Below are 21,322 nucleotides of genomic sequence, written 5' to 3'. Positions count from 1 at the left end.
GGAACGACCCGCGCAAACACGCGCCGCGCGGGGCGAGGCTGCTCCACGCGGCCGCCCCCCTCGGCGCCGCCCAACAGCCGCCGAACCTTCTAGAAGCGGCGCCCCACCGCGCCCCGCCGCAGCCAGAACCGGACGCCAGGGGAGCCGGCGGCGGCTTGAGGGGCGGGGCGCGTGGGGGCGGGACCAGCTCAGGAGGCCGCGTTCGATTCGCCGCCGGCGCTCAGGCCCCGCCCCACAGGCGCTATGGCCCCGCCTCCTCCCTCCCCCTCTATGGCGCCGCCCGGGCTCATTCATTCCGCGCCAGGCCTGCCAGACACCTGCGCTCTTCTTCAGCCGCTCGCCGCCGCCGCCGCCGGGATGTCAGGCCTCGCCGCCGAGACCCCGTCCGCCATCCAGATCTGCCGGTAAGCGGGGAGCGCGGCGCGGCAGGCGGCCAGGACGCCGAGTCAGCGCCCGGGCCCGCCCCGGCCAGCCCCGGCCAGCGCCCCTCCGCGCCCTCCCCCCACCACCCCCGCCCCAGCCGGGTGCCCGGCCCGACTTCTCCCGCTCGCCGCCTGGCCCCCTCGGCCGGGATGCGCCTCGGAACTCCGCAGCGCCGGCGGCCCCTGGCGCATCTCGGGGACGGCGCGGCGGCCACGCAGGCCGTTTGAGGGAGGAATCCGCGCGGCGCCCTTCCGGGCGGGGTCGGTGCGCATCCCCCGCGCCACACCCCGCCCCGCCCGTGCCCGAGCGCACCAGAGCCCTAGCCTGGCTCCCGCTGAGCCCCCCTAATTCGAGGGCGTTCTCCGGGCTGTGGTGCATCGCCAACCGGATCCCGGGAGAGGTGGGGCGCAGATAACCAGCTCGCCCGGCGAGCTCCTGGGTGGGTACCCGAGTGGGCGGGGGCTGCAGAGCTACATTCCCTTCAGTGTACTGCCTCGGCTTTTGCGGAGAGCCGGTGTTAACTGAAGAGCAGAAAATACCCTTCCCTGCTGACGGTTTATTGCTCCATTGAGCCTGGAAGCATCGTACACAATGGGGGCAAAGGGGTGTTCTTTGCAGCAGACCACCCCTACCTTCTTCCACGGGCCCTGGGTAGATAGAAGCCCCGAGAGGAAGCTGGAGATCATGAGCTGGCTTATTTCCCACTGGAGCGCGGAGGGCAGCCTCAAGGTTACTCTTCATCCCTTTGGGCAGAATCAGAAGCAGGCACGCTGGTCTTTGAGCACGAGCTGAGTAAGGGCAAGAAGTCTGGGAAGGCCGCAGTAGGACTGGGGCCTGCAGCAGGGCTGTCCTGCCTGGTGCACCACGAAGATGAGCTGCTTCCTGGTATGGGGCTGGTTCTTCAGATTTGGAGGCTGGGCATCACACTGACCTTGGGTCCCAGCCAGGTTGGTTTCCTGTGGGTGTTGACATCTCTCTGGAAAACACAATGGCTGGGTGTGTATAGTAAGTGCTGGATCAGTGGGGTGCCTTGACCCCACTCTCACTTCTGACCAGGTCAGAAGGCTTTCCTGACCTCAAGGTCAGTTTGAGTTTTCTAAGGAGAAGGGAACATTTTAAGGTTCCCTGTTGTGTTCACTTTGTTATTGGCTGTGTGGCCGTCATGGCCCCAGCAACTCCCAAGTTTCAGGGCAAAAATAATAGAAGCAACTGAGTTGGGAAAAGGACAGGCCCGGAGTCAGGGCCTTGGAATCAGGCTCTGCCTTGTATTGGCCAAAGTGACCTTGGAATTCAGCGTTTGCAAAAGGCCTGTGTATCTCTCATCTCATTTTTGAAGGTTTGCCCACCTTCCCTGGGAGGGAGGATGACAGGGGTCTCACCACTGTGAAGAGAGGAAGGAAATTGGAGGAGGAAATTGAGGCTCTGGGAGCCCCAATGTCTCTGTAAGGTCATCCAGCCACAAGAGCCTGACGGCAGCCCCTGCCAAGTCCTCTGTGTCCAGACCCGTGAATTTTCCACTGACTCCCCCCCAAAAAAGAAGATACTGATTTCAATCTACCCATATGTGTGTGTGCTTTTTGTTACCCTGGGTGCGTACAGCGCCCCCTCTGGCATATTCACAATTGCATATTGTCTCTGAGTGGCTTTGGGACAGGTGGGCAGGATACCTGGCTGAGGTGAGCGTCTGGTGCCCAGCACGACTGCCAAAGGGAGTCGGGGCGGGGCTGTGAAGAGGGCCGTGGTCACAAGGGCTTGGCCCAGAGAAACCCCAGGACACTGGAGAGTGGACATACCAGGGCAGGGAGCCCTTTAAGGACATCTGAGCTGATATCTCGTGTTGAAAGAAGAGCCTCCCGGCCTAGGACAGCCAAGCCCATGAATTTAACAAGTCTCACTGGATGCCTCCAAGGAGCAAAGTGCCATGGAGGGACAGTGACCGGCATGGAAAATTTGGTCCCCACCTTCAAGGGGGGTTCACAGTCTAGCAGGGAAGAATGCCAGAACCTCCACCATTCTAGACAATTAAGAGTGGTCACATGCTCTCGGGTGGGGAAGGCAGGGGAAGGCAGTGGTTAGAACCAGCTGGGCAGTCCAACAAGGAAAAATGTAATCTGCTAACTAAACATTAGCATTATTTAAATGAATTCAGCCTCCGCCCGTTTGGAAGCAGCCTGGCCTTCCAGTGTCCCATTTTCTCCTGGGTTGTTCTGAGTGTTAAAGCAAGTGTATCTTAGTGCCTGTGGACTGGCTGGCACCTTCTAAGTAAATGGAAGCTCTTTTTGTCCAAAAAGTGGGACACGGGCTCAAGAGGCTGAGGGGCCCGGATTCAAATCCTAGCTCTGCCTCTTGTAGGTGAGTGGCTTTAAGCATGTTCCTCAACCTCGCTGGGCTTCAGCTCTCTTATTTGTGAACTGGAGATGATAATGCCTACTTTAGGGTGGCTGGGGGGATTGAAATCTTCGGCGCAGTGCTGGGCAGTTATAAAAGTGAACTCACAAAGGGAATGTGAGCTCACAAAGAGAACAGTTTACCTTTGAGAACATGAACTTTGGACAGTCAGGCCACTGTGGGATGCTGTCTCCTCCTCTTTTTGATCCAGCCCTATGATGCAGGTGCCGGGACAGCCTTTAAAGTCTCAGAAGAGCATTTTTCTTTTGGTTATTTTGGTTTATTTCCTTTGGTTTAAGTAATATTAATTAATGTTTAGTTAGCAAATTACATTTTTCCTTGTTAGACTCAGAGTTCTAGAATGTCAGACCTGGAAAGACCCTTAGAGGCCCTCCAGTCCAGCTCTGTCATGTTACAGATGGGGAACAAGGACTTGAAGGGCAGACCCTGGACCTTGACCAGGAGCTGAAGGCTGCTGGTGGATTAGTCCCTGCCCGTGTTGCTGTTGCTGTGGTTTTTCCACTGCCTTTTATTTTTTTATTTTTTATTTTTTAAAGATTTTATTTATTTATTTGACAGAGACAGCCAGTGAGAGAGGGAACACAAGCAGGGGGGAGTGGGAGAGGAAGAAGCAGGCTCCCAGCGGAGGAGCCTGATGTGGGGCTCGATCCCAGGACCCTGGGATCACGCCCTGAGCTGAAGGCAGACGCCCAACCGCTGTGCCACCCAGGCGCCCCTCCACTGCCTTTTAAGCTGAAGTTTATATTTTGTTGTGAGGCTTAATCATGGCATTACTGTGGGTCCCTAGCAGAAGACCCCGGGTGTTTGTTGAAATAAAGTTGAAGGACATGTCATGTAACAGGTTGTTGGGAGAATAGGGCCTTGTGGAGTCGTGATGGAAATGCTCCATGTCTGCACTGTCCAGTATGGTAGCCAGTGGTCACTGGCCATTGAGTGCCTGAAATGTGGCCAGATGTGAAGGAACCAGATTTTTAATTGCATTCATTTAAATTTATTTAAATGTAAACATACATAGGGGCGCCTGCATGGCTCAGTTGTTAAGCGTCTGCCTTCCGCTCAGGGCGTGATCCTGGCGTTCCGGGATTGAGCCCCGCATCAGGCTCCTCCGCTGGGAGCCTGCTTCTTCCTCTCCCACTCCCCCTGCTTGTGTTCCCTCTCTCGCTGGCTGTCTCTCTCTCTGTCAAATAAATAAATAAAATCTTAAAAAAAAAAGTAAACATACGTAGTCTTCTGTGGCTGGTGGGTACATTATAGGACAGTATAGTATTGTAAAGGGATATAGAAACCGGAATTTATGGCAGGCCTGGGAGAGGAAGGATTTCCTAAGGGTTTCAGAAGCTCCCTGGGGACTGCAGTTGGCTTTCAAACCACTTAGTTGATGGAGGCGGACCTTGGTGCGGACTTTGCCCAGGGCAGATAATCTAAGAGTCATTTAATTGTAGGTTAGTGTGTGAGGTCTGCATGGGGTTTTTTGTTTGCATGCTCTTAGATGCAAATCTGCTAGGAAATGTCTTGAGGTTAGGGATTGCTTTGTTCGCTGTTGTGCTGAGAATGCCTGGAGTAGTGCCTCGTGTCCAGGAGGTGCAGCTTTTGGTAAATCTGTCATCTAGTAGCCAAAATGTTAGTGGAAAGGACCTGAATTCCAGTATAGTAATGGGTTAGAATTTTTTCCCCTTGAGCTCTGTCTTTGGGTTTACAGTGGAATTAATAAAACATCGAATCTGATTTACAGAAACCATACCCTGAGCTAATGTTCTGGAACATTCTATAGAACAATGCACAGTGCTGACTCCTTTCTTGCTAGGACGGGGAGGTCCTAGAAAAAGGCGCAGCCGTTGCAGCTCAAGGAACCTCTGGTTGGGTGGGCTGTTGCTCACCCACTGTCCAGCCTCCCCCTGTAAGTGGGCCAGGCAGCTTGGCGTTGCCCTGGACTTGGCACCACAGTCCACCAGCTCCCTGGTTTCAGTCAGGCCTTAAGTTGCTTTCTCCTGGTAATCTTAAAAATAAAGCTGCCAGTTATTTTACCAGGAAAAAAAGGGGGGGGGGCTTATTCAAGAATTGCAGGGCAAAGAAGCTTCCAGCAAAACCATAGGCAAGCCTGGGGAACAAAGGAGAGCAACGCTGTTTTATACTGGAGAGGGGGACGTTCTGAAGGTTGTTACAAACAAAAAGTCTATTGGAGCAAACTGGGAGTTCAGAGTATGGTGGCTTCTCATTGGCCCAGTTATGACAGCCCCTCACTGGCTGAGCTGTTGCCAGGGANNNNGAAAGCTTTCTTTCTTTTGCTGGGGTGGTACCGTAGTAGCTAAAGCTATTCGTTTGCAGGGAGCTGCTTTTCCAGGCCGGCGGAGGCAGATCGCAGTGTGTGAGAGCGCCCCCTGCCGGCCCCCTGCTGCCACTCCAAACGAGGTTTCCTTTGACTGACGGCCACAGCCCTGTGCAGGGGGCTTCTGCAGGTGGGGGGGCCCAGCCCGCGTGACTGCACTGTGTGCCTCCAGGACCGCTGTGTCTCCCTGCCGGAGGTATCCTGGGGAGGCGGATACATTATATGGTCACCGCCCCCCAACCCCCCCACCCACCATGGACCACCTACATCTGAATAACTGAGGAAGCTTGTTACAAATGCACATTTTCTGCATGCAAATTACACTTAAGTAGAAAATCAACAAAATGCAGATTTTAAAACATTGATGAGATACTTGGGGGGAACTTGAAAAGTCCTTTGAAACTTAAAAGGTACTAAGGAATTTCCAGTTTTTTTAAGGTGAGATCATTGTAGTTCTGCTTTTTAAAAAAACGACCATATAAGGTATGATGTGCATACAATCAAATGCACCTATTCTAAGCGTACCGCTGAGTTTTAGCAAATGTGTACACCTGCAGAGTGACCACAACTGTGACACGGAGCGTTTCCATCACCCCCAGCAGTTCCCTCCTGCCTCTTTTTCCGTCAGTCCCTTCCCAGCCCCGACCCCTGGTAAACAGGTCTGCTTTCTATCACTCTGGTTTCTGCCTTTTCTAGAATTTCACATGGGTGGAATCATGCACCTGGCACTCTGCTTGTGAGCCCCACTTGCTGTGTATCGTCCTGCTTTCTTCTCACTGCCCAGTTGCGTTACCTGCTCTTTGTTTCTCTCTTCGCCAGTCAGGGAACATCTGGGATCTTTCCAGCTGTGGGTGATTGTGAAGACAGTTCATAAATGTGGATTTCAAAACTTTTAAGATGCCATTGGGGAAACTTGAACACTCACTTGGTATTCGCTGTCAGCAAGGAATTGGTGTTATATTTTAGGTGGGGTAATTGTTTTGTGTTTCTGTTTTTATTATTTTTTATTTTTATTTATTATTATTTTTTAAGATTTTATTTTTATTTATTCGACAGAGATAGAGACAGCCAGCGAGAGAGGGAACACAAGCAGGGGGAGTGGGAGAGGAAGAAGCAGGCTCATAGCGGAGGAGCCTGATGTGGGGCTTGATCCCAGAACCCTGGGATCACGCCCTGAGCCAAAGGCAGACGCCCAACCGCTGTGCCACCCAGGTGCCCCTGTGTTTCTGTTTTTAAACACAGTTTTTCTCTTTTAGAGGGAATGCTGAGATATTACAAATGCCAAGCTTTGATGTCTGAGATTTGTTTAAACTCATCTGGAGTGGGGGTGTGGGTGGGAACAGAGAGGAAGCAGAGCATCTGAAACCACAGTTGATCAGTGGAGCTTTTTGGTGGGTACTCGGGGATTCATTTCCTTCTCTCTGCTGTGATGTTTTCCACAATAAAGAATAAAAAGACAGGGGCGCCTGGGTGGCTCAGTTGGTTAAGTGTAGGACTCTTGGTTTTGGCTCAGGTGGTGATCTCAGGGTCCTGGGGTGGAGTCCCCAGTTGGGCTCTGTGCTCAGCAGAGAGCCTGCTGGGATTATTTTCCTCTCCCTCTGCTTGCACTCCATCTCTCTCTCTCTCTAAAATAAATTTAAAAGAATTTTTAAAGATTTTATTTATTTGAGAGGAGGAAGAGTGAGAGAGCACAAGCAGGGGGAGAGGGAGAAACAGGCTCCCCACCAAGCAGGGAGCCCGATGCGGAGCTCAGTTCCAGGTCCCTGGGATCATGACCCAAGCTGTAGGCAGATGCTTAACTGACTGAGCCACCCAGACGCCCCCATAAATAAAATCTTAAAAAAAAGGGGGGGGCGCCTGGGTGGCTCAGTCGCTAAACGTCTGCCTTCAGCTCAGGGCGTGATCCCGGCGTTCTGGGATCGAGCCCCATGTCAGGCTCCTCCGCTGGAAGCCTGCTTCTTCTTCTCCCAATCCTCCTGCTTGTGTTCCCTCTCTCACTGGCTGTCTCTATCTCTGTCAAATAAATAAATAAAATCTTTAAAAAATAAATAAATAAAAATTAAAAAAAAAAAAAAAAGGAATGAAAAGACAAACAGCCTCTTGAATCCCTACTCCAGACCTACGGCTTTTGCATCTTGGGGGCCTGGAGGCCCAGGAATCTGCATCTTCCTCAGCGCTCCACTGGAGCTTGAGAGCCAATGTCTGAAGTAGAGATGGGAATTTTCTACTGTTCTTGCATCCTCTTTCCTCAGCTACCTCGCTGCCAGGACCCCTGTGCTAGTTGGCAGCCTCCCAGCCCTCCTGACACCTGCCATGGAGAGACCCTTACAGCCCAGGTGGAGCTGCTTATCCCTGCTGGAGGCCTGGTCTGGCCTGATGGGTGGTAGAGGCTTACAGGCCCCGGAGATGAGAATCTTGGATGTGTTGTTCACAGTCCCACCCATTTCCTCCTGTTAACTTTATTTTTTTTTTTTAAGATTTTTTTAATTTATTTATTCGACAGAGATAGAGACAGCCTGCGAGAGAGGGAACACAAGCAGGGGGAGTGGGAGAAGAAGCAGGCTCATAGTGGAGGAGCCCGATGTGGGGCTCGATCCCACAACGCCGGGATCATGCCCTGAGCCCAAGGCAGACGCCCAACCGCTGTGCCACCCAGGTGCCCCCCTCCTGTTAACTTTAAACATGAAAGTTATTTTATCAGCAAAACTGGGTTTATTCAGGAAAAGCAGAGAATTGCAATTCAGGACATGCAAGCTGTGGAAAGACCATAAGCAAATCCGAAAAAGGAGAGGAACATTATTTTATGGAGAAGAAGGGGGAAGTCAGGAGAGGTGGTTCTGAAAGAGAGCTCGGTGATGACAGTTTCTCATTGGCTGAGCTGCAGGAATAGTCGATTTTTTTTGTAGAGAATTCAGTGTACATCTTTTCCTGTTGGGGTCCTTAGTTGTTTATTCTTTCCTGTTGATGATTCTTCTCTGGGAGTCTGTAATTGACAGTGCTTCCTGGAACTGACATTGAGTGGCATGGCTCCCCCTTCTAGCCTCCTGACTCCATTTGGTTTTACTTTTTAATTTTCATGCCGTTTTTGCTTTGGTTTTGGGTTTTTTTTGGGGGGGAGGGCCAGAGGGAGAGGGAGAGAGAATCTCAAGCAGGTTTCACGCCCAGTGCAGAATCGGATGCGGGGCTCCATCTCACAGTCCTGAGATCATGACCTGAGCCAAAATTAAGAGTCAATCGCTTAACCAACTGAGACACCCATTAACCCCATTAAAAAAAAAAAGATTTATTTATTTATTTATTAGAGAGAGAGAGAGAGAGAGAGAAAGTGCTTGAGAAGAGGAGGAGCAGGGGGAGAGAATCTTCAAATAGATGCTCGGCAGAGTGCAGAGCCCAACTTGGGGCTCCATCCCAGGACCCTGAGATCATGACATGAGCTGAAATCAAGTCTGATGCTTAACTGACTGAGCCCCCCACGTGCCCCCCTTAATCAGTGGTTTTGTCCCTCAGTGCCAGGAAGGACCTTTCCTGGTTGTCACATCCTACATTGGAGGAGAAGCGCACGGCAGTTGGAAACCACTTGAGGCCCCATTTGAGGAACAAGGAAGGTTAGGAGGGAGGACTCTCAGGCACTTCCCATCTATACTACATATTTATCAAGACCACAGCACTGGAGATCATCTCCTTCCCGGGTACGTCATTTTTACAAAAGGTTGACAGGCAACCAAACATACAACTTAAAATATTTATACAACGGACGAAGTAACATAAGAATTCCAAATTGTGTGGTGGTTCTGTAGCAGGACTCGAGGTCTGAGAGTAGCCAACTGAAAATATGTGTGGGTACTGATGGTGACTTAGAGGGAAAGTTCTCCCTACAGAATCATGCGTGCCTCCTGGAAGTCCCCGCTGAGAGTGGCGGCGAGGGCAGAATAGCGCAGAGCACGGGAGCCCGCTGCAGGCATGGGCCTAGGACATTGGGGAAGACACAGTGCAGGTCTACGCACAAAGCAATAGCTATTGAACTTTTTGTAAAAATAGTAGAACTTGAAAGGTGTATTAAAACAGTATTGTTATCTCAAAAGAACGGCTTTTAAAAACAAATGTTATCCAATAAGTCAGCCTGTAAGGTTGCAAATTCAGAGACAGTGAATTTGGATAAGAACCCAGAGTCAAATAATAGTTCAGATGAAAGACTTGGGACTCTCGAACCTTCTCATCCTTCAGAAAAAGCAAGTGAAAAATTAATTTGTCACTGGATCATGATGAGGCTGTTTCTGAAAAAGGCCACACACACACACACAAAAGGTTTCCCGTTTCCGGAGGGGCCTGGGGAAGTGTGGACGAGGGCATTTTCTTTTCTTTTTTTTTTTTTTTTAATGATTTTTTTTTATATTATGTTAGTCACCATACAGTACATCCCCGGTTTCTGATGTAAGGCTCGATGATTCATTAGTTGCGTATAACACCCAGTGCACCATGCAAACGTGCCCTCCTTACTACCCATCACCGGTCTATCCCATTCCCCCACCCCCCTCCCCTCTGAGGCCCTCAGTTTGTTTCTCATAGTCCATAGTCTCTCATGTTTCATTCCCACGAGGGCATTTTCTTTCCATGAAAGTAAGAGTAGACACAGACAGCGCAGAGAAGGCGCCCAGGCCTGGTCCGGACATCTCAGGAAAGCTGTCTCATCAGATGTCATCGGCTTCACGGCCGGGAAGCCTCTGCTTTCAGTTACCAGCCGGTGTGCAGGGCCAGTCAGGGTTTGGCGCTTCCCCTAGATGTGTCCTGTGAATCCAAGAGTCTATTCGTTGGAATTTGGTGGCGCGAGGGCTGGTTAGCTGTGCCCGGGAAGGGCATTTCCAGCAAGGTTGAAGAGTCTTTGTGAACGTGTGTCTTCCAGCAGACGAAATCTCCAGGTTACAAGGTGTGGTGCTTAAGGTTTTCGTGTCCTGGGAAGGAAGAGTGAAAAGGTTGCTCTGCAAAATGTGGTTTTTTATTTTTACTTTTATTTATTTATTTTTTAAAGATTTTATTCATTTATTTGAGATGGAGAGAGAGCAAGGGAGAGAGAGAGAGAGAGCAGGAGCGGGGGGGGGGGGAGGGCAGAGGGAGAAGCAATTGCNNNNGAGCCCGCAGGGCTCGATCCCAGGATCATGACCTGAGTGGAAGGCAGTTGCTCAACCGACTGAGCCACCCAGGTGTCCCTATTTTTATTTTTCTAAATATATTATTTTTAATTTAATTTAATTATTATTATTTTTAAAGATTTTATTTATTTATTTGACAGAGAGAGAGACAGCCAGCGAGAGAGGGAACATAGGCAGGGGGAGTGGGAGAGAAAGAAGCAGGCTCCCAGCGGAGGAGCCTGATATGGGGCTCGATCCCAGGACTCCAGGACCACGCCCTGAGCCGAAGGCAGACGCTTAACGACTAAGCCACCCAGGCGCCCCTAAATATATTATTTTTTAAAGTAATCTTTATACCCAGTGGGGACTTGAACCCACAACCGAGATCAAGAGTCACACTACGTCAACTGAGCCAGCCAGGTGCCCCATACCAAAGCCTGGTTATTTTTAACAGAAGCAATTAGGCCTTTAGAATATTGGAATGTATCTCCTTTTGTCAACTATGGATCAGAGGAGACAGGGGCCAAGTGCCCTGGATGGCCTGTGACTTAGCTGAAAGGGTGAGAGTCTATAAGTTCCAAAGGGGGTCAGTCTGAGATTCAGAAGGACCAACAGCAATGCTTCCAGCCACGGTGTCTGGAAGGTCTCTACAAATTTTGCCAATTGAATCTTTATAGTGCCTTTAGTGCGTTTCATTAACCTTGAGGATTGAGGGTGGTGTGCACAACCACAGTGTTTTAAAACTAGCCAAATAGCACAGACTCGTTAAAGCGCCCGACTGGTAGAATGGGTTTCCTGATCGCAGTGAAGTTTGATAGGAGTTACTCAGGTAGGGAAAATCTTTTTGAACAGATTTTTTTTTTTAAAGATTTTATTTATTTGAGAGAGGAGAGAAAGAGAAAACGAGTTGGGGGGAGGGGCAGAGGGAGAAGCAGACGACGTGGGACTCCATCCCAGGAGTCTGGGACCATGACCTGAGCTGAAGGCAGACGCTTCACTGACTGAGCCACCCAGGCCCCCTTTTTGAACAGAACTTTAACCACAGAGGAAGCAGTGACCCGCCTGTGAGGGAAAGGTTCAGGCCAGTGTGAAAATACACAAATTGTGACTATCACCTATCTATGAGTCAGGGAAAGCTTTATAAAATTTGTTTGTGTAAACAGGTTTCCCCAGATTGCACTTTGGACAGGTGCATAAGTGAAGTAAGCACTTTTTGCAGCCTTGTTAATATTTCTCCACAACACCCTCCAAAAATGTCTCCACCGATATTGGTTCATGAACACTATAATTTTGCCAGTAGACCAGTGATTCAGTGCATGTACAGAGGTAAGTAGTGGGAATTTTAGAATTTCTGGTAGGGCCAGATTATTATTTGGTCCAAACCGGAGTCCTCTCTTTTTATTGAGCCAACAATGATTTCCAGTACTGTTTTTCCTTCTCTGGAGCCAACTGTTAGGTTATCTCTTGTTGATTTTTCCAAATTACCATTTAGAACAACATCGCTTTGGGCCATGACAGAGATTTGGCTATGGTTTTCCTTGACAGCATCATTTTTGGCAGAAATATCCGTGAGGTGGTTTCCTTTGGTCTCCATAGAGTTATGTCTAGAATGCCCAGGAGCCTTAATTGTAGCCAGAGCAACCAGCAAAAGTGTGGCATCTGATAAATTTTGGAGATGGTGGCCATTTTTAATTCTATTCCCATTCGAGCTAAGGAAACCTCACTGTTAACCAGCATTCTGAAGTCATGAGCCATGGCGTGCTGGCTGTTGGTATAAATGTCTGTGGTTTTACCACACAAGGATGATTAAAGGGGATCCCGTGATTATTTCTTCAGTGTTCTGAACTAACAGGGTAGTTGGTGGCAGGAATGGCTGTGGCAAGGGGGATTTTCCTGGGCCACAGGATCTGGTTGTTGGCTATATACCTGTGGGTCCATGGTGGTCCCCATGTTTTGTGGGTGAGTACTCTAAGGCATTCCCTTCCCTCTCATTTACACAGAGGAAAAAGGGAAGTTAAAAATTAGGCTGTCTGAGGGCAGGGTCTTATTAGGCTCTTCTTTAAAGTCGCCAAATCTGTGCTCTTTCATTTAAAATTTTTACTTTTATATTTATTGTAAGCTCTACGCCCAACGTAAGGCTTGAACTCATGTACCCAAGATCAGGAGCTGCATGCTCTACTCAGCTAGCCAGGAGCCCTTGATCTTTCCTTTTCTTAGTAAAGCGTGTAGACATTGAGCCACAAGAGAGACATTTGGAATCCGATTTCAACTGGCCAGTCAATTCAAGAAAACTTTATAATTGGCGTTTAGTTTTAGGTTTTGGGAAGTTCAGGAATCCTACCTGGATTCTAACATAGTTCTTGTTCTGAGATCAGGTTTCCTAGTATCAAACCTGATTTGAAGAAACTGCAGTTTTTCTTTGGGTATTTTATGTCCCTTTAAGGCCAAAAGTGTTACCAGGTGGATGCCGTCTTTTCGTGAAGAGGTTTGAGAAAGGCAGAGGAGCAGCGAATCATCTACGTATTACAATAAGTAGAGCCTACAGAAAATTTTCTATCCTCCAAATTAGCTTTTAAGATTTGTGAAAAGTAAGGACCATCTGTGAAAGCCTGGGGCGTTAGGGTTCACATGTATTTACGTTCTTCCCAAGTGAAAGCAAAGAGATGATTGGCTCCGTATGAACTGGGTTACTGAAGATGCACTGCATAGATCAAGTTCGAGGATAACACTTGCTTTCTCTGGGGACGGATGTCGGTAATACACAGGGGTTAGGCGCAACAGGGTGCCGAGAGATAACCGTGTTGTTTATTGTTTGGAGTCCTGGACAATAATACCAATCCAAAGAGGCGTCCCATTCAGTTTTGACGGTTTTAGAGCCATGGCTGTCCAGTTTAGTTTTGAGAAAGTAAGTTTGGGGAGATCAAAAGTTCCCCATCATGGCCATTGAAGTTCTAAATTACATTTGGTTACGTTGGTCCATTTAGTTAGAGGTGTGCATGAGGAGGGACCATGGTTTTTAAACATAAAACCAACTGCGATCCCAGAAGTGGGGGACAGCGCCCTCAGTTTTGATGACTGGAATCCCATTTCTTAGAGGTTTGTCTCTGGAGCAGAAGGAAAAATTCCAACACAATACACTTTCAACAGGAACAGCCCAGTTCCAAACAGAAGTCAGACCAAAGGGCAAACGAGTGAGTTCTCATGGAAAGGCCAAAGCCCTAAAATAGATTCTGGATAAAGCCAGGAAAGCTCAAACACAGAGACAGAGCTTGAGAAGCAGGAGAAAACTTGCCCTGGCAATCCAGGGTCAGCAGGAAAGCAGTGAGCCCAGTGGGCCTTGGGGGTATCAGCACTGTGTGTCCGCCAACCTCAGAATTGTTGGGGGTCGCCTCTGGATCCTACTTCTAATCGCCAAGTAATAGTAACCTTAAAAATAAAAAAGTCAGTTATTTTACCAGCAAACATGGGTTTATTTGGGAAGAGCAGAGAATTGCAATTTGGGACAAGCAAGCTATGGCAAAACCAGGCAAGCCCAACAAACAGAGGAGAGGAGCGTTATCTCACGGAGCAGGGGGGAAGTGGGAGAAAGTCCCCTGGAGCTAGAGCTCAGGGTGACGATGGCTTCTCATTGGCTGAGGCGCAGGGGGGCAGGCGCATCCTTGGAGAAGATGCCGTGTGCATCTTTTTCTGCTGAAGCCCCCAGCTGATGATTCTTTCTGGATGATTCTTCTGTTGGCATCTGTAACTGACGTGGAGTGGTACAGCTTCCCCTTCCAGCCTCCTGACTCCACGTAATGCATCTTCCCTTTAGGAACTGCCGCCCTGCTATCCCACAGATGGGCTGTGGCCCTGTTGTCGCCCTCCCTCTTTTGCTTAGGAGAGAGCCGAGCCCGGTGACTTCAGGCCTAGTCATGAATTCCTTGCATCACTGGGGTTGCAGAGAAGCCTCCTGTGAGACGCTTCCGGAAGGAGAACTGCCAGTTCGTGGACAGACAGAGGAAGGGCAGTCCCAGGAGGAGGCTACCGGGAAAGGGAGAACTGCATTCCTGTAGGGAGGGCTGGGGGGGGGGGCGGCGGGCGGTCAGGCCTGCAGGGGAGACAGGAGTGGAGGCTGCTGATAAGCCTCGTGCTGGCAACGGGGTAAACTTACTGCAAAATGAAGCTGCTTGTCTATGCTGTCCGCCTCCGTGCGCTCGCCAGACAGCCAGCCACCTGGGAGCATCTGCGGCCCAGGAGCCCCCAGTGTCCTGGGAAGAGATGCTGGGCTTCGATGAAGGCTGTTGAAACCAAGTCTGATCTGCTGTCTCGACTCTGTGTCACTCCAAGGTAGGGTGACAGGGACATTTCTGTGCCCACAGCAATGGCATTTTCTACTCTGGTGTTCAGCGTGTAGGGCAGACTGAGCCTTGAGCCACATAACTCAGGATTTATTATTATTATTATTATTTTAAAGATTTTATTTATTTGACAGAGAGAGACAGCCAGCGAGAGAGGGAACACAAGCAGGGGGAGTGGGAGAGGAAGAAGCAGGCTCCCAGTGGAAGAGCCTGATGTGGGGCTCGATCCCAGATCCCTGGGATCACGCCCTGAGCTGAAGGCAGACGCTTAACGGCTGAGCCACCCAGGCGCCCCAGGATTTATTATTAATAAATGGAATCCTGAGTGTTCAGTGAACTGCTGATTGAGCATACCCACTGTGTGTTCATCTCAAGTGGAGACCTAGTGTGTTTTTCGGCCAGGGACCGGTTGAAGCCCACCAGGCTTTGCTGGAGGCATAGGCTTTCAGGATTGGCAGGCTCTGGGCTCCGGCACGTTGGCGGGGTGGAGATTAAATTGCTGTGCCTGCTGACAGCTGTGCTGGCTCATCCCTCCCTGGGCACACGCTGCCGAGGAGTCTGGGGACATGTGCATTCTGCTACCCCCTGGGGTAGGGTGTCTGGCTGTGATGTTGGACCGGCAGGCTCCTATAGGGCAGAGAAGCTGTCCTCGAGCGATGGGCGCGTCTTCAGCAGCGTTACCTTGTGCTGCTTTCCGTGGCCTTCCTGTGTTTATTTCAAACTTTACAGAAACTTTTTTCCGTGGGTGTATTACCCCCCCCCCCACTCTTTACTGTACCAGCTTTATTGACATGTAACCTGTGTTCCATATGAGTCATCCATGAAGTGGAAGTTTCACCAGCAAAAATGGGTTTATTCAGGAATAGCAGAGAATAACAACTTGGGACAAGCAAGCTACTGAAACCGCCGGCAAGTCTGGAGAACAAAGACGTTGCTTTTATAGAGGGAAGGGGGGAGCTGGGAGGGCTGTTGTAAACCAGAAGCCCATTGGAGCAAACTGGGAGTTGGAAGTGTAGTGGCTTCTCATTGGCTGCACAGTCTCTCACTGGCTGGGCTGTTGCTGGAGCAGGAGAGCCTTTCTTCCTCCTGCTGGGGTGGTCCAGCAGGAGTGCTGTAGGGGGGACCTGCGGGGATCTCTGTTCCTGGTGGGTCTCCAAGTGACCAGTTGTGGGGTGTGAGAGCGCCTTCTGCTGGCCTCCCGACTCCGTTCTTAACAGGGCTTATTTTTTATTTTTTATTAATTTATTAATCCCCCTAATCTCTATTCTGTCTCTATCGGTTTGTCTCTTCTGGACATTCCAAATAAGTAGAGTCATGCAATATGGTGTTTTGTGTCTGGCTTCTCTCGCTGAGCACCCTGTTTTCAAGGTTCATCCAGGTTGTAGCGGGTGTGGGTTGCTTCCTCCATAACTCACTGTGGGGGTACACACCACATTTTGTGTATCATTCATCAGTTGATGGACATTGCTGCGTTTCCACCGTCTGGCTACTGCGTATAACTTTACTATGCCCATTCCTGTCCCAAGTTTTTGTGTAGGCACATGTTTTTATTTCTCGAGTGTGGACCTAGTGTGGCTTAGTAAGAAATATATATTCGGTCTTTGTCCCTGGGTCCTGGCACAGAGTTCCTAAAACACTTGAAATTTCCTGTGTGATTGTGTGTCTTTGGTATGCTAATGAGTTGAGTGTTGGCTGGGAGCCCCTTAGATAGCTTCAGGATAGGGGCTGGCAGCCAGGATGACCCGGGCAAGGCTAGAGGATTGGAACCTTCAGCCCCACCTCCTGCCTGGAGGTGGGGGGAGGGAGGGCTGGAAGTTGAGTTAATCACCAGTCCATAATGGGACCTCCAAAAAAATCCGAGTTCGGAGATCTTCCGGGTTGCTGGACACCTGGAGGTGTTGGAAAGGGCAGTGTGCCTGATTCCCACCTCGTGCCTTGTCCTGTGCGTTTCTTGCATTTGGCTGTGCCTGAGCTGTATCCTTTATAACAAACCAGTAAATGTGAATATAGCGTTTGCCTGAGTCCTGTGAGCTGCTCCAGCAAATTATCCAACAGGAGGAGGTTTTTGTGGGAACCTTAATTTCTAGAGCCAGTTTGTCAGAAGTACAGGTGGCCTGGGGCTTGAGACTGGCCTCAAAGTGGGGACAAACCTGAACCCTTGAACCTGGGGCCTGCGCTAACTCCAGGTTGTTCGTGTCAGAACTGCACTGAATTGTGGGACACCCATCCGGAACCCCCTCCCCCCACTGAGTGTCAGAGGTGATGTGAGGAAAACCAGCCCATCTGAGAGGGGAATTGCTGGGTCATAGGGTTACTCTACGTGGAAGCTTTGGGGGAGCTGTCGGCGTGTTTTCCAGTGTGCCGCCGCACTGTTTTGTCCGCTTCCCCAGTAGTACCGGCGGGGGGGGGGGGGGGGTGTTCCATAGCCTCCTCAGTGCTAGGGTTCTGCCTCTTGGGCTGCAGCCCTCCTGGCCTAGTGGGCGTGAAGTGGCATCTCACTGCGACCTTGATTTGGTTTCTCTGATGACTAAGGACGTTGAGTACCTTTTTGGGTGCTTACCAGGCACATGTACTTCTCGGTCTATTTAGTTTCTTTACCTATTTTTCATTTGGCTTCTTTGTCTTTTTATTTTTATTTTTTATTTTTTATTTTTTTTTATTTATTTATTCGACAGAGATAGAGACAGCCAGTGAGAGAGGGAACACAAGCAGGGGGAGTGGGAGAGGAAGAAGCAGGCTCATAGCGGAGGAGCCTGATGTGGGGCTCGATCCCACAACGCCGGGATCACGCCCTGAGCCGAAGGCAGACGCTTAACCGCTGTGCCACCCAGGCGCCCCTCTTTGTCTTTTTATTATTGCGTTCCTTCTATATTTGAGATCGAAGTCCCTTCTCAGATACATGATTTGCAAAGATTTTCTTCCACTCAGTGGCTTGTCTCAGCACTTTGGATGCTATCCTCGAAGCACAGAAGTTCGACATTTTGATGTAATCCCATTTATGTTTTTTTTTTTTAAGATTTTATTTATTTATTCGACAGAGATAGAGACAGCCAACGAGAGAGGGAACACAAGCAGGGGGAGTGGGAGAGGAAGAAGCAGGCTCATAGCAGAGGAGCCTGATGTGGGGCTCGATCCCACAACGCCGGGATCACGCCCTGAGCCGAAGGCAGACGCTTAACCGCTGTGCCACCCAGGTGCCCCCCCATTTATGTTTTTTATTTTCTGGCTGTTTGTGCTTTTGTTGTCGGATCTAAGGAGCCATGGCCAGATCCAAGGTCACGGAACTTTACCCGTATGTTCTCTCTCAAGACTTCTGTAGTCTCAGCTCTTGTTTAGGGCTTTACCTGTTTTGAGTTCTTCCTCACCGATGGTGTGAGGTAAGAGTCCAGCTTTGTTCTTTTGATGTGGACACACCCCTTTCTCCAGATGGAGACAGGCTCTGTGTGTCTGAGGTACTTGTCAGGGTCCCAGGTGAAGCCACAAACCTGTCCCGTGCCCCCGGCTCGTCTCTGACCCTGAGGACAGAAGCCGAGGTCCACCAGCGGTAAAAGTTGTGCCCTACAGACCATGGAGTATTCGTCACCCACGTGGTTTTATCACCCACGTGATTTCATTTCAGCAGTGGGCTGGGCCTACGTAGGATCTGAGGCTGGGTCTGCATCTGTTTCCCACTTCCCCTCCCAGAACACCAACCTGTCCCCTTCTGGCCTTTTCCGCCCTCCTTGTTTCCCCACCCTCTCGTCCCCGCAGTGGTGTGCTGTGACCCGCCTGTCCCAGGGCAGATGGCAGGCTTGTTGTACAGGCCTTCCATGGGGCAGGTCCTCACTGGAGACCTCCTATGGCCCTGCAGACAGCTAGAACCCCTTGGTGCCCTGCTTGTCCTCCCTGAGGCTCGGTCTTGCTGTAGCCAGGTCCAGCAGGCGTTACTGTCCATCAGAAGTGTGTTTAAAACCCTGGGAGGTGGGAGGTTGCCTGTACCAGTCGTGCCCTTGAGTGTTCCCCACATCCCTGCAAACACATTTAACCGGGCATCAGATGTGTCGGGCAAATCAGAATTTTAATCCAAATGGGGGAGGGAGGTCACGCTCAGACTGGAGGGTGAAGTACGGGGAGAAAGAATTGCTTTTCTAAAACTAGTTTTCCCACCGTCCAGATGTGGAGCAAAGCCTCCTCAGAGCTCACAGGGGCAGCACTCACATTCTGAGACATTGCCCTGGCTCCCGTCTGCACCCTTCACGCTCATGGCAGCTCTCAGCCTTGGGGGGCACAGGGGTCCCCCGGTTTTACAGGTAGGGAAACTGAGGGCAGGAGCGACTTGCCTGTGGTCAGCACAGTGGACACTGGAACCCAGGTCTCTCGACACCGAGTTTTGTGTGTCTCGTCACCTGCTAAAGGGAGGGGCAGGTGATGGAGACAGCTCTAATCCGCCAGCCACCCCAGACACGGCCTGGTGCTGACTGGTTTATGAATGGGTAGGATTAAAAGTCTAAGGCGTGATGTGTCTCCCGACTCGGCCCGAGGCTGAGAGCTTCTCTGAGCCTCAGGGAGAGTGCGTGCCTCGTGGCCCGAAGGCCAGGGTGTTGCTCACCCTGGGTCAGGGAGAAGACCCTGAAGTCCCCGCCCCCAGAAGATTTATCTGGTGGGTCTTCGAAGGGCACCTGGTGTATGTGCTTTGGTGTCGTGTCCCTCAGGGAATGGGGGTGCTGGGGAATGTTTGGGAGTGTTTTCTTTCTTTTTTTTTTTTGAAGATTTTATTTATTTATTTAACAGAGAGAGAGACAGCCAGCGACAGAGGGAACACAAGCAGGGGGAGTGGGAGAGGAAGAAGCAGGCTCCCAGTGGAGGAACCCGATGTGGGGCTCAATTCCAGGACCCCAAGATCACGCCTGAGCTGAAGGCAGACGCCTAACGACTGAGCCACCCAGGCGCCCCTTGGGGGGTGTTTTCTGATCCCTCAGCCTGTGTCCTGGCCTGCCTTGGCACACCCCAGCCGTCTGTAGGGGGTGTGCTGGAGATGGACGCTGCCCCCTCCTTCCACCTGTCAAAAGTCCCCGGGCTTCCAATTCCAGTCTCTTCTTGAGCCAGCTAAATATTTCATTGCCTTTTGGGCACTTAGCAGGTGGGAACTTGAGCCTTGTGACTGATCAGGGTTGGCAAGGGTGGGTGGCCATCATTTTCAGTAAATGCCACTCTTACTTTGTGTTTCTTTGCTGTGCCGGTGCTGTCGTCTATGTGCCTTGTATTTGGAGTCCAGAGCTTTAACGGCTAAAATGCTCTCTGGAGCCCTTAAGTGTCTCAGGAAACCAGATCCTGTTGGGTTGATACTCAGCCTCCCTGAATGACAGGCTGACACCCCCCCACCCCCGCCACGTCCTGTGCCTTATAAACATCAGGCCGTTAGAGGGGGGGACACCCACAAGCCACCCCCTTTTTTTTTTAATTGAAGTATAGTTGACACACAATATTATATTAGTTTCAGCTGTACAATATAGTGACGGACATTTATATACGTTATGAAACGCTCACCGGAAGTGTAGTTCCCATCTGTCACTTAGAGTTATTACAACATTTTTGACCATATTCCCTATGCTGTACTTTACACACCTGTGACATATTTATTTTATAGGAAGTTTGTACCTCCTCATCCCCTTCACCTATTTCTTCCATTCCCCCCCACCTTCCCACTACTTTGTTGTCCATATTTACGAGTCTGTTTTATTTGTTTTTGTTTTGTTTTTTAAATTCCACATATAAGTAAAATACAGTATTTGTCTTTGATTTATTCCACTTAGCGTAATACCCTCTGTGCAGGTCCATCCATGTTGTCACAAACGGCAAGATTGTTTTCTCTTTATGAATGGCTGAGCAACGTTCCTCTGTGGGTGCTTGGGTGTGTGAAACACATCTTCTTTATCCTTCCTCTATTGATGAACACTTGCTTCCGAATCTTGGCTGTCGTAAAAAACGCTGAGTTGAACATCAGGGTGAGCATATCTTTTTGAATTAGTGTTTCCATTTTCTTCTGGTAAATACCCAGAAGTGGAATTGCTGGATTGTGTGGTATTTCTTTCTTTTTTTTCTTTTTTTAAAATGTTTTATTTATTTATTTGTCAGAGAGAGAGAGAGCAAGCACAAGTAGGGGGAGCGGCAGGCAAAGGGAGAAGAAGGCTCCCCACTGAGCAGGGAGCCCGATGCAGGACTCGATCCCAGGACCCTGGGATCATGACCTGAGCTGAAGGCAGACGCTTCACCGACGGAGCCACCCAGGTGCCCCTTGTGTGGTATTTCTATTTTAAAAATTTTCGAGGAACCTCCATACTGTTTTCATAGTGGCTTTAACAATTTACATTCCTACCAGCAGTTCACAAGTGTTCCCTTTTCTCTACATCCTTTCCAGGCTGATTTTTTATCTTTTGGACATTAGCCATTCTGACGGGTGGGAGGTGATCTCTCACAGTGGTTGTGATTCCTGTTTCTGTGATGACGAGCGATGTCAAGCATCCCTTTAGAAGTCTGCTGCCCATCTGTATATCTTCTTCGGAAAAATGTCTATTCAGGTTTTCTGTCCATTTTGTAATCAGTTTTTAAAAATTTCTTTTGGTGCTGGCGTTTTATGAGTTCTTTATATATTTTGGATATTGACCCCAAATCATTTTCAAATACCTTTTCCCATTTGATAGGTTGCGTTTTTGTTTTGTTGA

At 49.9% G+C, this 21,322-nt stretch overlaps 1 protein-coding gene across 2 annotated transcripts in view; it reads left to right on the top strand.

The window, feature by feature from the left end:
- Positions 1 to 255: 255 nt before the first annotated feature.
- Positions 256 to 21,322, top strand: part of ACOT7 (acyl-CoA thioesterase 7) — a 110,768-nt gene continuing 89,701 nt past the window's right edge. The window contains exon 1 of one of the 2 annotated variants that reach the window (XM_040645704.1): positions 256 to 404. In XM_040645704.1, the coding sequence (XP_040501638.1) occupies positions 271 to 404 (134 nt within the window). In that variant the 5' untranslated portion in view covers positions 256 to 270. Of the gene's footprint in view, positions 405 to 14,402; positions 14,611 to 21,322 lie in introns of those variants that run through there. The other variant, XM_008694780.2, reaches the window with a different exon arrangement.

Source organism: Ursus maritimus, unplaced genomic scaffold (genome assembly GCF_017311325.1).
Source record: "Ursus maritimus isolate PB19 unplaced genomic scaffold, ASM1731132v1 scaffold_32, whole genome shotgun sequence".
Classification (NCBI taxonomy): domain Eukaryota; kingdom Metazoa; phylum Chordata; class Mammalia; order Carnivora; family Ursidae; genus Ursus; species Ursus maritimus.
This window is presented reverse-complemented; position numbering and strand designations above follow the sequence as displayed.